Below are 14,729 nucleotides of genomic sequence, written 5' to 3' on the forward strand. Positions count from 1 at the left end.
TCTCGGACAACTAAAATGGCGGCCAACATGGACACAAGGCCCTCGTAGTGAGTGACTACCGCCTGAATATACGCCACACATACGGATGGGAGTAGGATGGGAAGTCCGGCCTACATGCGGAGCAGCCCGAGCGTGTCCACNGCCAACATGCACACAAGGCCCTCGCCATTAGTGACTACCGCCTGAATATACGCCACACATACGGATGGGAGTAGGATGGGAAGTCCTGCCTACATGCGGAGCAGCCCGAAGAAGCGTGTCCACCAAACTGCCTTCAGTATTTCATATACCGCACAGAGTCATGTTAGGGCCTCATCAATTTTCTAAACAGCAATCAACAGATAAAGTTAGAACAGATAGACAAAGGAGGCATAGAGATTCAACTATCTCCCAAAAACGACATAAACGAGCTTCTTAGAAGAGTAAAACGCCAAGGGTTCCACATTTCAGGGGTCCTCCGACCACCCCATGGTTTCAAGGATAGCATCCTCGGAACCTAGTCCAAATATTGTGAGAACTATCAGCAAGATAACCTTGGATGAGGGTAGGTAACCGAGAGTACGTGTCATTCAGACAAATAAACGATACTTCCCTACGTCATACCGGTCAGTTGATTGGAACCAGTGGTAACGCCAACCGAGTTCGCTGGTCAGGTGCAATGAAAACAGGCAAAACCGAATCAACTCGAGTGGCACAAGCTCACCTTATTGTTCACAATATAATACTGTGTCCGGAAGTAAATGAGCATCTTCATGTCCAACAGTGTGCTCACAATGTCTGGAATCGCAATGCCAAGTTCCTCACTCAGAGCTGAACGTAGTAAAAGGATTAAAAGTTGATGAAAACGAATTAATTAAATCCTCTCACGTGAACTTATGACAACTCATGATCAAGCAATAACCACCATTTCGACCAGGAAACGTTCGAAGTGCTCTTCGTTGGACGTCGCTACTCTCGAAGGAATCGCTCGAGCCAATCATCCGAGTACCCAATATTCGTCAAACCACAAGCTGGTGAGATTATGTTGTGGTTCCCTCATGAGTACTTTGCAGGGAGAACATTTTCTTGTAAAGACCACCCTAAACTTCATCAGACCACCAACTATTGTGGCAAACTTGTCCTGTCACATGTTATGTGCATTCATAATTTACTAGGCCTATTCAACTGTATTATGGCGCCCCCTCCATCAAAGACCAAATTTTTTTTAATTTGGGGATAATGTTGGTTACATTTTTCAGGAAGGAATCAAGTGTCCTCTAGTGCTTGAATGTCTCCAAGACTTTCCGTGTTGGACTGAGCGATGGCTTAACCTCTGTCAACCACTGAACAACCTGGTATCAGTTTCACACGGACAACCCACAGTATATTGTTGCAAAGGAACCGCACAAACCGTCATACCATGGTAAGACGCAAGCACTTCATGGTGGACCTACTAGTATATAAAATTTCAGAAATCACAGCATTCTATGATTCACAATCATCGATAGCACCGGTGTTCAACTGATGTGATTGCAATTGTGCCAGCAAATTCTTCCTATGAGTTCCGGACCAAACTCCGCTAGGATCTTGTTAAACAGACTGGGCGTCATGTGGTGTATAATGCGTTTCAGTTGCCGTGGACTGCAAATCAATCAGCTGTAGCACCCTTACGGTGTCTAACTACCATGCCACCACACGGAAGCACGAGCGCTGGAGTACTGCCAGGTCGCCCAAGCCTAGATAGGAATTCGGAATGGGATGATCAGCAGACGGGTTTTGGTGAAGCAGACGCTGGTTCAGTCAAATAATGCATTCACCACTGCAAGCTTAGATTACTGGGTGAAATGTTACGCATGCCGAATTGACGATTACCGAGAAGAAGTCTGTTTCGTGTGCCTGATTCAGAGTAGCGAAAACACAGAGGTGGGCAGAAGGGAATGATGGATGCTAAAAAACATTAGGATGGCGATGTTCACCCTCCAGGATGGAATCCACACAAACCCCCCTGTACTTGACTGGAAATACTGAACGGTATGGTGGATAAGTATGTCACCGGTGCTCATGCACTCAGTTCCCATGCAGATTGTCTGATTGAGTGTTGTAGGTGTCCGTACCCCGGATTTTTATTGTAGACTACAACTAGATCCCCTCCCAGCCGCATTTCCATCTTTTCATTATAAAGTCTTATTCAAATATGGTAGTGAAACACCAAGATTCTCATCCTTGTTGTCAATGACGACGATGACAGGTGCACATACTAGGTTTACACTTAACCGAAAATTGCGCTGCGTTCAAGGCCTTGAAATCAATGTAGACCTGAGGGAATAACACTTGCGGACGAACACGTAGAAGGATGTCATAAGCATATCCAGTGGGCACCGACACCACTTCCCTGTCTGTCACTTCAGTTACAACGCAATGCCAAACCTTGTGTATCATAGTACTGTAGTAATTTGCCCTGGTGCCACCAACGGAACACTGTTGAAGTGGCAATGGACAACCCAGCAGTTTTCTGTTGCCTAAATGGTTGGTGAAACTGTCATCTTTATCAGATTATCTTAGGCAGTCAGTGGAAAACGCAATCAGGTCCATTCGTGTATGTGGAGCGGGTAGGTCAGTACAAGTGCATTGGCGACTCACAAGGCCGATGTTACTAAAGCATGAACTTCCGCACGTTACTCCGTTCAATTCGGTCGTACCTATACTGAGGAGAATGAACCTCTTTCATTTATCCCGCGTCGTGTCTCAAAGTTTACCAAGGCCGGGAATACGGTAATTCATCCGGCCACTCTATCGGGTCGTTTTACGACCTACGATAAAATTTAGTGCTTTTCAAACTTACGTGAATGTTATTCTAGTAGTGCGATTCCGGCTGGCCCCGAGTTCAAACCCTGCTCTTCAGCTGACCAAAAATAAGCTGCTATAAAATGCGAGTTTCAGCTATTGATGTCAGGCGGATACTCTTGTGGAGCTGTTTTTGCATCCACCATTAACTCCCCACTTTCAGAAACTTGGTTTTAGCGCTTCTAGGCTGCTTTGGAGCTGCTGCACCTGTCAGATGAATGTCGAATTTTCCACTGAAGTCATTAAATCAACCTCACTTCCATTCTTGCTTCAACCTATTCGGGCCCGCCAGCTTTTGAAAGCTCACGAGACTTGGTTATTCACAGGCCTTCGCGTAACAGCCTTGCGAAATTCCAACATAAGTTTTCTAACAACTACTTTGAGAAACTTCCTCCCCGTTCACGAGAAGGCGGATTTCTAAGTAAGCTTGCCAAGGCGTGGTCCGTATTCCAAGCAGCTCCAAAAATCACTTTTTTGGTGAGCATATGATAAGTCTTTTTTGGCGCACAGTGGTACGGTCTTTTCCCACTTTCTAGATGAGTCCACGTGAAAAGCGACGTCCGCTCCCCATATTGGACCTCGTATTTCTTGCTGAAAGCTCTAATGCCACACACCATCAATAATCTACTGCTCCGTCGTTCACTGATCCGATTCCACAATAACCCGGTACATTCTTGCAGGTCTTCGTGTTTCTACTGACCCGAAAAAACTAAAATCACTCAACAAGAAAATGTGGTCATTTGGAGAACAGTTCCGACAGTTGATCGCAGTCCGTTATTTCCCTTGTCTGATTTGAGCATAGTAGGGTTAGGAAGCACTGACAAATGTGCCAAACTTGGCCCTCAACATCCGGAATTGGATGACCATTATAGTCCAGTTGATGCACTTTAGTTTATTCTATTTTTTAATTCATGTAATCCGCAAGGGACTCTAACGTCATATTTTTGTACGTGTCGTAGCTTCCCTTGGTTATCCAGCCCCGCTTCATCGAGTGCGCGGCAGTTCATCCGGAAAGTTTAGTTAGTACATTTGCGACAATGATAGGTCGCTTTTGGAAGCTTGTCTTATCCATTCTCTTCAAGTAGGGTCTTCAATTTTCGGATTGCAAGCCGGTAACAAACGCGGAACGGTAACGCTCTTGGATTGCTCAGACCAGAAATATGAGTCTGTTTCGGATGTCTCCAGTGCGAAAGGACTGACCTACAAGACAATGGGGTCTAGCCTAAACCCTGAGCTCGAGATGGCTCAGTGGTTACGGCGTGAAACTACTCACTGGAAGGTCTGAGGTTGGAGAGCGATTCCGGCTCCCCGCTTGTAGCTTTCTAGGTTTGGGCAACAAGGCAGTACCTCATCCAGGCTTACTTCGGGCTGGACGACAGATGTGAATCGAAAATGATCACTGCTACTATTTTACCAACCGTCCAACTCTAGTAGAAGGCAGTATTGCTGTCAACACCAAAAATGAATTCATTATTACACACTCCTGTCTAAATTTACTGAATTTACTCCCAAACCGCCTGAAATCTTATTTCCTGTCGAAATGCTTCAGCTTGGCTCTTCTGTCACGGTTAAACCTCAAGAAACTGGGGGGCCCGCAGAATCATTGCATCACTCAAGCCTGAACGCCATGAAAAGTCCCAACTGTAAGGTTTACTTGTTTGCGAATGAGTAAAAATCTCAGGAAAAATGAAGAGCTTTCGGTGACCTGACTAAATACTCAGCAAGCGAGAACCTGAAGGCGGGTACCGATTAGCACCTAAAAATTGCAGGGATCCAATGGAGGTGGGTCGATGGCCAGGAATGTTTGTCACAGCAAGATACACTGCATAGTTTTACTTTCAACCACTCTTCATATGTGATAGGCTCTTGCTATATAGGTTGCGTGTTTAGTTTGAAAATTGCTGTGGTAACAAAAGGGTTCTATCAAACGGTCCGACTGATACCTCCAAACTCAGTTTCTGTGCTCGTTCTCACCAAACAACTTAGAACAAAGGATGTTGTAACGTGTACAGACACGTGGAAAAGGTAACAGGGCCGATATTAGTGCGGGAGAAAGATCTCAAAATTCAGAGGTCCTTTAACAGCTGGTTGCAGGCGTACCACAAGATGTAAGTGCCTTAACTTCGCCCAAGGTCGATCCAACAACGGATTGGCTAGAAAAGTGCAAAATCAACGAAAATAAGCATTTTAGGGCTTTGTGCGCCATCCCAACTTACCACGGATGTTTATCGACTTCCCTGAGTACGTCTGCAAGTAAGTGAGGATTTCCCACTTCCAATATTTTCGGTATAAAATCAGTCCCAAATCCGACAGAGGATGTTCTGGAGTGCCAATCCGATTCTCAAGGAGACTGAGAACATAGCCTGTGTGCGGCAGAGGAGAAAACAGGACCGATTTAAACTCATTACGGAGGTTTCCAGGTGACCTTGAGTTAAATTGCTTATGAGGAGGGTAAACTACTAACTATATTGACAGTGGTCGACATGAGGGTCGTACGTGCCGTGAAGCTATAGTATTAAGGTTGCCGGGAAGAACTAGGACGTTTCGTGCCTCGGCGACCCTATGAGTTACAACGACGGATTCACACACAGTAAACCCATTACTAACAGATGGTCATTGTGTCCACTGAGCTGGGTAGGCTAGGGAATGAATGGTCTGACGGCCATACACATTGGGGTTTGAAACGTGAATGGGAAAGTCCCCTAAAAATTGGACAGCCTAAGCGGTCCAACGCCAGCCATCATCGCTCTGGTATCAGGCCTTTTAACAAAACTTATTTCGATCATCCTGAGTTTTGGAACATTGGTAAAGATAAATTTGCGCCACAATGACTATTTGAAGCGGCCAATCGCTAAGGTCCACTACTAGCATAATGTTGCCCACGGGGAGAAGAAATACAAGGAACAGGAATCGGATCGGTAAATCGCTCATACAGCTGAACAAAGTAGCCAAGCTAACAATTACTTAGTTCATAAACTCATTTAACCCACGAGCCATAGGTTTCGGAAGAACGTTATCAATCTCTAAATCACAGATCGAGGAAGCACTGGACTGACACTGGAATAAATCTTGAATATTTGCCCGAACAAGTCCATTACAATCATAATAATTGTGCATTCTAATTAATTAGCTGTTCGTTGGTTGGATCACTTAAATCGAACTTGATTTTTCCAGTTGGGAGTGGCTGTCAAGAGACAGATGTTGGTAACAATAAGGGTCTACAAAAACGGATCCAAGGCTAACAGATGCGCTAATTCAATTCGTTTTTTAAACTTGCGACAATCTGATGAAAACTAACCATAAAATACGTGACCAACGGAGAATAAAAACGCGCCCAAAATCAAGTGGGAAAAGTAATTACAGTATTGAGAGGTACTCGGTAGACGTATCGAATAATTCACAGGCAGATGCATATTTCGTTTTCGTCTACGAGATACCGAATAGGGTCATCGCCTGTTTTTCTTCGTCGCCACTTCCGCCAACTACACTCATTAGCACATGGAGTTGGTTATAACGGGAGACTCAACTGAACCCCAGCTGAATGTCTAGTTTACAATATTCTTTAGCTGAACGCGCTGCAAAAAGGCGCCTCTTGTTTCAGTTGGTATGATATTCGAGATACCGTAGCATATTTTTATACAGGGAACTACTCACAAGGTTGCTGAACAGTCTTCGGCTGACTGGATGAAAACTAAGTTGTCCCATTATGATTAAAAGATCGCTTTAATAACAGGCTACGTACCATGAGCAGTGTGAATTGGAACCCGCAGAAGCAGCAGAAGTACATCGTGTGCCCTTCTCATCTGAGTGACCCTATGTGCAAATTACTTGTATTAATAAAATATCGTCACCACTGAAGACCTACGCGTTGTGAGAAACCAGGTATCTATCGATACCCACTGCTTTCAGCAAGCCAGTTATTTGCTCCAGAAGTCATAAAAATGAGACCGGACATGTGCATCAAGAATGGTCATGGAGGAAGGGTCTGGTGTTGGTCGACGGGATCATCTGTAGTAATCACTCGTTTCCGATTTCCCTGTCGGTGACCGTAAGTTTCTCTTGATTACGATAGAAAGCTTCTGGAGTTATAAGTATACGTTGGTTTTAAACTATCGATCCATATCGCAGGTATCAAAGGAATAAATAGAACTCACTCATCTCGATTAGCATACGCCCGTAGCCAGAACATTGGTATTGTGGGAGTACCAGTATACAGGAAAGGTTATTGTACAGAACGGAGTTCAGACCAGTCTCATGCGGATCTCCTGGTTTTTGCTTCAGCGGACATGGAAGAAAATGTTAATAGTAAATAAATCATTGATAGTAGATATGGATGTGGGTTTAGAAATAACTGATACATTCATATCTTGACGGAAGGATGGAGTCGAGTTCCAAAAAACGTACTAAGCTTATCTCGTCTTATTATCTTCTGCAGAAGGCTGCTGTGGAGAGATTGCAGATTATAGCGCCGTGACGGTTTTTGCACCTCGCCGGCCAATTTCTATAAAGAGTGTAAACAATGCAAGGTCTCCACCATCGATCTGGTCACTGAACCGAGGTTTAACAAAAGAGGTCTCTCAGGTACCCCATAGGGAACATGTGACTATACAAGAGCTGGATGTACGTACCCGAGAAAGGAATACCAAGTATTTACTTAATACCCTTTCGATCAACTTTGACCATGTACTGAGCTATATAGAATGGATTGGCGCTCTTTCAGGAGAGACCAATTTGAAAGAGGCTCACTCTTCTTCGACTGAGTTCTTGTCGTCGACCAATTTGCATGTCATCTTTCCTACTGTTGAAATTTCCTTCTGACACCTAATAATATTTTTATAGGGGTTAGCTTGTCCTGTAAATGAAACTAACTGGAATAAAGTATGCTAAACGGTGACATTTGAATCTATGCATTGGCTCCGTACGGAACAAGCATCGAAAGGGCGTTTCAGCTGAGCGACTGTTGTTTACTACTATGTCGTCTGCTGGGGTTTGGACTAAGGGACAATTATACTCAACGGTAAGAAACACTTTCTAACATGGGGCGACATGTCACCTTTGTTGGCGAGCATGCATCCATTAAGTAAGGAGTTCCTAGGGAGTTCCCTCCCAAGACTCAGTCCCTACAATCACATCCATTCGGCATCCTCTTTATCCAAACTTCCTCTACTCAAAGGCTTCGTGGGACCATTGAATAGACACAGAGTGCTGAAAGTGATTAGGAATGGGTTATAGTGACCACAAGACTGCTCAATTAATAAACCATAAAAGCTCAGCTGATCAGATTATCTTGGTGAGGGTGATTCCTAGTTCCAGATTAATGGGGTTCTGGAGCCACGAGAAACCGGAGCTTCGAACGATTACTTAGACTACGGCCAGATAAACACGGCTTATAGGCGAGGGTGGAACTAAGCAATGTCAGTGAACTAAACGAACTGATAAGCCTAGGTGAGCAGCATGTATTCAAATGCAGATTGGCGGGACTACTCCTAAACCAACCATCCAGAACTTGACGAAAAAACAACAAAAATTTCCAATAAACACCTTATCGCAAAGAACCGGTAAGTTTCGTTTAATGCATATGACAAAAGGCCGAATTCCTTGCAGACTTCGTCTAACATATTTGGAAAACAGTCGGATTCCGCGAGACCTTATGCAGTAGATATCGGAATAAGCCTTCCACAATCATGAAACAAGACGAGGCGAGGATTTAGCTGATGACAATCTAACCACGATATATTAACATCAGTTAATTATAAGATGACTTAATAACGCCGTTATCGACTATAGATGTGTTCTATACACAGACCCAGAAATCATGCCGGGTCTATCTAAAAGATGGGGTGAATAAAAATGCGAAACTACGATCCTTGGCTGAAATCGTTTTACTTTTCGTAAAAATCTCCATCCCAGGGAGTGAAACACCCTTCAACTCAGAAATATATTAAGCCGTCAGTTTAAGGAACCCCTGAATTTATTATGGATTTTTTTGGTTTTTATAGGTACTTGGGAACCTGTAGACATGACCTTTTGGACGCAACCGTCAACCTGCGCAAAATACTACCAGAGAGCACTTTAGATGAGAGGGGTACCAGGCTGATACCACGATGGTTTTCATATGGCGTTCCTGCATCAGACGGGCTGGACAAACAGTTCTGAAAGCTGAGAGCGTTGTTTATTTACCTCGCTGCAATTCAACCCATCCAAGCAATCTTTATCACCCGTTCTGGCATAGTCAAACCTTTAGGAATTGAGTTCCAGTCAGTATAGCCTGCAGAATCATTGCAAAATGGAATCCCGACAAAGCTGACAACATGACAAGCTTGTTATTCACCATCAACCGATAGTGATTAGTATCAAGGGTTGTTTAAATTCTAATAGATAAATTCTGGTAGGGAGTCCGAGACAGTAAAATACAGAGCTCGTGCAAATAAAAATTGGAATAAAGGTAAAACGGCCTTCAAAATTTCCTCAAGCATGACATTTTAAGTTTAAAGGTTAGACAGCTGTACGAAAGATACTTATGCTCCTGTTGGATTAATGGGTTCACCAAACTGAGCGAGTGATTCTTTCAACAAACTATTCTCGGACGAAAGCACCAGTGGAATGAATCCACAATGATTTTCGAAGGTGTTCAATCCTTCGGCTAAGAAAAGACTTAGAAAACTTCCATATCGAAAAGCAATTGATTTTTACTTTTGACGGCTCTTTTCTTACCTCTTTTAAACCAACACGGTGGTACCATTGCTGGCTAAGAACTGAATCATGGGGGTTCTATGTTGCCCGCTCTCCACCGTATGGTTGGTGTGAAACTAGGTGAAGAATGGTGTGCAAGACAGAATAGTATAGTGGACCAGTGGAAGCTGTGGTCGAACTATTCCATGGGTGTTCACGACTGCTGGTTTGAAACTAATCTATGATATGGGTGACATCAACTACTTAAGACATTCCTTCAAATCACAATATTTTTCGGTCAAGGTTGAGTATGTGACAGATCATTTTCAAGGCAGCTCAACCTTGCTGCTTATAAGGTAGTGTTCTTGAAGTATGTCTTGTCGATCACCAAGTGAAAAGTGGGGAGCACACCAATGTAGCTTTGAGGTGATGGTGGTAACAAAGAATCGAGGTCTGCTGTACTGTAACCTACCATAGTGGAACAGGAAGATAGCTCGAAAAAAATACTTGATGAAAAGAAAGCCCATCTTCAATGTCCGCAGTCAATTGGATTGCTCTCGCGATACAACGTTACTTTCCAGCTAAAGCTGTGTTTTAATGAAGGTGGAGCACAAAGTTACGGAACATCAACTACGTGATATTCGTATTCACAGGGTCCCAAGAGTATCGACTAGCATCATCGACAACCAAGGAACGTTTAATGGATACCATGAAGATGACTGCCCTCATGTTCAGCTGTACTAGCAATAAAAAGTTAGCGGGATCAGAAAGACGCGGATGCTTTGGAGAACCATAGTGAAGAACCGCAGTGTGGAGCAACGTCAATGCATCTCAATGGCGTATATCATCTTGCAAAGCCACATTAACCCATACTGAAACACCGAGACTAACTGTTCAGTTATTCAAGTCTACAAGAAGCAAAGCCACCCGAAAAATGGTGGCCGAGCCCTCTTGGCTCATCTGGTCGACTTTAATAGGGGCGGAAGGCCCCGACCGACTGCAGTTTTGCTAATGAACTATTATTGTAAGATATACTGGTGCTCAACCCTTTGACTGAGCATGTTCTAAGGTCCCATCAACGCGGTTGTGTACTTCATCCCGTAGCCAACTCTGAAACCCACTGAGGTATTTTTACCGATCCTGTAAACCCGTCCTTATCCCCACTTGATTGTTTTGGGTCGTTTGATGATTTTTCGTTGGAAACCGGGGGTAACGGCTGCTTCGCCTACCACAATAAGATGCGGTTCCGTGAGCTGCTAATTTAGCACCAGTAAGCAGTCTACACGAGCTGCACGATAGGCAAACATGCATACTCACCTTCGAAAAGTACCCGATAATGTGATGCCCATTGGCATCACTCTCCGTCAAAATGTAGAACAAAAAAGAAGAAACCTTTTCCACCTCATGTACGGTTTTGTGTTCCAAAAACAGTTTCGTAAGCAAACACAAATTGCGGCAGTAGTCCTGACAGGAGGGACAAAATGAACAAACAAGATTGCGAGAATTATTTTAGTCACAAAAAATAGTAAACTTCATCAGTGTGCGGAACTACGTTACTTACTGGACGTCTCTCACCATCCACTTCGAAAAACGACAGGTTTTCCTTCCGATAGATTTCATCACCTGGCGGGAAACTGACTGTACACTGTTGCTGTGAGAAAATAGACAGTACGCACAGTATGCACGAAGTAAACGAAAATCGGTTGGAAACCACAAAACGACAGGAAAACCCGATGGTCCATTCAAAAATATTCGGATGCTCTAAAGTACTTCGCCGCCGCTAAAGTACGCATGAATAGATCACATGATGAATCCACATATCAATTGGATTGAGGCAATGTGATATGCCCCACAAGAGAAACCCTGCAAGGCATAGTTCTTCACTATTGTACAGTAGTACGTGTAAGACTGGAGAGACGTTTGGTCAGTTAGTGATTTTGCTGGGTAGACTGACTCCTCACAAACAAACAACGAGGAGCTACTGCGGTGGGTTACTAACTCAGAGGTTTGGAACAGCCCAAATCATTTCCCAGAAATGCTAAGCCACATGAGGCGTGTCCTCATATGATCAGTGGGTAACTGGTGACCAACGGGGTTACTTGAGCGAAAGGTTTCGTGTCGCCAAAACTCTACATAACCTATCAAACACAACAAACAAAGCATGCATTAATAAAGTTCCGTAAAGAGTTGCATACAAAAAATGAGCATAAAATCTAGGGAAAACTTGATGATTAATAGAAGCATAAAAATGAGCCACCGAAATACCAACCAACTTCCCCTCTATTGAGTGCAAAACGAAGTATTTAATCCTTGGTTGGTACGTGCGTCATATCACCATCTGAAAACCGTTTGCAACCACAATCACTCATGACTATTCTGTGGTCATCAGCTTCTGTAACCTAAATAAGACAGGCTAAAATATCTTTTACACCTATCCCTGCATTCTTGTCAGTAAAAACGTTCGTAATCATTGAAAATCGCCGAATTCAAATAAACATCAGAGCGACAGTAATGACCTCTTCCTACCTGATGTCTATCATAAGTAACACTGAAGCGCATCGGTGTCAGACAGTATTCACAGACGTAAATGGTCGGCAAGCAGGCGATATCAGGCGGATAAGCACTCGTATACGTTGGTTCAACTTGCCAGTTGCCTAGAACTACTGTACGGACCCGCTGCTCCAATGAATTTCCGATATGTTCACCGGCGCGGGAACGAGTTGGATGAAGAGGCCCATGCGGATCTTCCAAGCCAAGTTCATCCGATTTTGAAGCCATGGCCGAGCCAATGCGAGCACAGAGGATTAGGTGTTCCTTAGCTTCATGCTCCTACAACAGCGGGAAGGTATGAATCATCAGAAATTTCAAGGAAATATAGCTCAGGTGATTACAAATGGAAGTAAAACAGCAGTCAAGAGATCCGGTCCTAACTGTTTTTGTCTACTGAATCTTTTACGAATCGTCCTAATTGAGAAGTTAAGAAACGGAACTGTGTTATGTGCAAGCTGCTCTAGAAGTGAAAGGAAATATGAATTCACGAAATACTTACTTTTTCAGTCACCAGTCGTTGTTGGGCACAGCGAAACTGATAAAGCTCCATGGGACTTGCCAAGTGTGTTAACGGGGGCTCGTGTTGCACGGTGTGCAGTTGGTGGACACGTTCAACGGGGTGGGACTGTTTGTTAGTTTTGCACGGTGATGTGGAAGGGCTTGGGTTCCGCGCTTGTAAACGGACGGGACACACCAAACCATCTTCTCTGGCACGCATTTCGGCCCATTTTTCAAACGGGAGATTGTGGTACGCAGGGCAACCTGACAGAGTGACGTGAGATAAATCCAAACCATTCACGTGTCCACTTCCGGAACAGCCAATCAAGGGACAGGTGAGCGGGACTCTCAAAGGTAGATTGATTGGTTGACTTATATCTGTAAAACCAACCCATTGTGGCAAAGAATGTTGAATTACTTTTTTGCTTTTGTTTTCGGGCCCAAGAAATAATCTTTTGATCAGACTTCACAACTTTCTGGCGACCACGAACCTTGTTCATTTGTTTCATTGCCGAACGGAACAGACAAAAGACAACAAGCACAGAAGCAATAATCAATGTTTGGCCTGTTGTAACAAATGAAGGAAAAAAACAGGTGAACGATACTCAGTATGAACAAGGCACACACATGTGATGAGGTCAAGTCACAGGTGAGGTAGAAAATTTTTTTCCGCTTTTTCTGACTCTCTACAGTGGCACTCCTCCCATTTTTCTGCCAGATACAATGTACACAGAGATCTCCACAATGGTTCAAACAGTTTCCAAAATGGTTTGGAAGAACAAGCGAAACAGATCTAAGTAGCTGAAGTAAAGAAAGCAAAACCGAAACAAGCCACCTCTTGTTAGAGGTGTACAGAGCCACATGGCCCAGGTGATAGTCCGAATTTTCTGTGAAACACGCCGAAACAAGGACCACTTATGGCACTTTAGGTAGAGAAGAATATAAGTACATGACCTTATCGGGCAATAAAATACTGAACGCACGCCCTAATCCATCTATGTTTCCCTAGATATGATGTCAACGCTTTAATCCATTATCGAGAGCCCGATACTGATCTCTACTGTCCACATTATTAACCTTTTTAGGTAAGAACTGCATGACGGGCATGACAAAAGTTGAAAATAGCAAAGAAAGACAACCTCGATGCACTTCATTGGCTGTGGGAAGACGAGGCATATTTACAGACTTCAACACTACTTATGTGCAGCAAAGATAATTCGTTTACACAGCCCAATACACCTTTGAAACTGACGAAGACCGAGACTGTCAATCATCTTCACGCAAGGCACCTGCAACAATATAATAATGTAACCAGTAAATCGCCTGACGGGTCGAAATCCTGTCCAGATTTGCATATCGCATTCTACGGCTAGGCATCAAAGTAATGTTGAAGCCACTGGTTGTGTCATGACAGTTCGGTTCGATCGAAACAGCCCGCTACCTGCTCCACACTACTGTACAGGATCTGTCAGATGTTGCTGCGACTTCTAAGGCGGGCGAACATACGAGGGAACTCTGAGACAGTGGGTCCTGAAATCCTAAATAGTTATGTTCGTACTCTGTTCAGGTGTTTCACGTTGTGTTTCAGGTTGCGCAAGCTGTGATGTTTACCATAGGCTCAACCAATCGAGTTTGTTGTTAAGGCATGCCAAAGCCACTTGCGTTTCCAAAGGACGGAGTTAGATTCTTTATACATCCACGGGAGACCTTGAACGGTGCTCACCGCTCCACATGTTTGGAATGGGTCTAGCCCTATGGTGCCGCGAGAGGGTTACAGATGTCTCAGTTCACAGTAGCTGCGCACATCAGCAGTTCAGTTCCCATTCTCACTTTTCGAACATCAGGTAATTTACAAGCGGTTACAATTAGGCTATTCGAGTATCCAGTCTTCTGAGCTGACGTTTTCTGACCGTTCCAGCCGGCGACAATCAGCACATCGTCCAGGTAAGCGGCCACACGTCGAATGTCAGAGAGGGTAATGTCCAACTGCTGGAAGATTCAACGAGCCGTCTTAATCCCAAATTGTAGACGATTGTATACATACAGACCCCTGTACCTGTTGATGATCAGCTGCCACCTTGACGTGGTGATCGGGCTTGAGTGATGCAATGATCCCACAGACTACTTCGTTCCACAAGGTGCAACCATGCCCGGAAGACCAAAGGGGAACAGTCAGACCAAGAGCA

General features: G+C 44.1%; 1 protein-coding gene across 1 annotated transcript in view; it reads right to left on the minus strand.

Moving 5' to 3' along the window:
* Positions 1-13,052, minus strand: part of T265_00239 (hypothetical protein) — a gene marked incomplete at both ends in the record, with an annotated part of 20,199 nt that extends 7,147 nt beyond the window's left edge. The window contains 6 exons of the mRNA XM_009163947.1: positions 704-810; positions 5,040-5,186; positions 6,978-7,098; positions 12,022-12,324; positions 12,545-12,921; positions 12,962-13,052. Coding sequence (XP_009162211.1) covers positions 704-810; positions 5,040-5,186; positions 6,978-7,098; positions 12,022-12,324; positions 12,545-12,921; positions 12,962-13,052 — 1,146 coding nt within the window. The remainder of the gene's footprint in view (positions 1-703; positions 811-5,039; positions 5,187-6,977; positions 7,099-12,021; positions 12,325-12,544; positions 12,922-12,961) is intronic.
* Positions 13,053-14,729: the final 1,677 nt, after the last annotated feature.

The sequence above is a fragment of the Opisthorchis viverrini genome, assembly GCF_000715545.1.
Source record: "Opisthorchis viverrini unplaced genomic scaffold opera_v5_2, whole genome shotgun sequence".
NCBI classification, from domain to species: Eukaryota; Metazoa; Platyhelminthes; class Trematoda; order Opisthorchiida; family Opisthorchiidae; genus Opisthorchis; species Opisthorchis viverrini.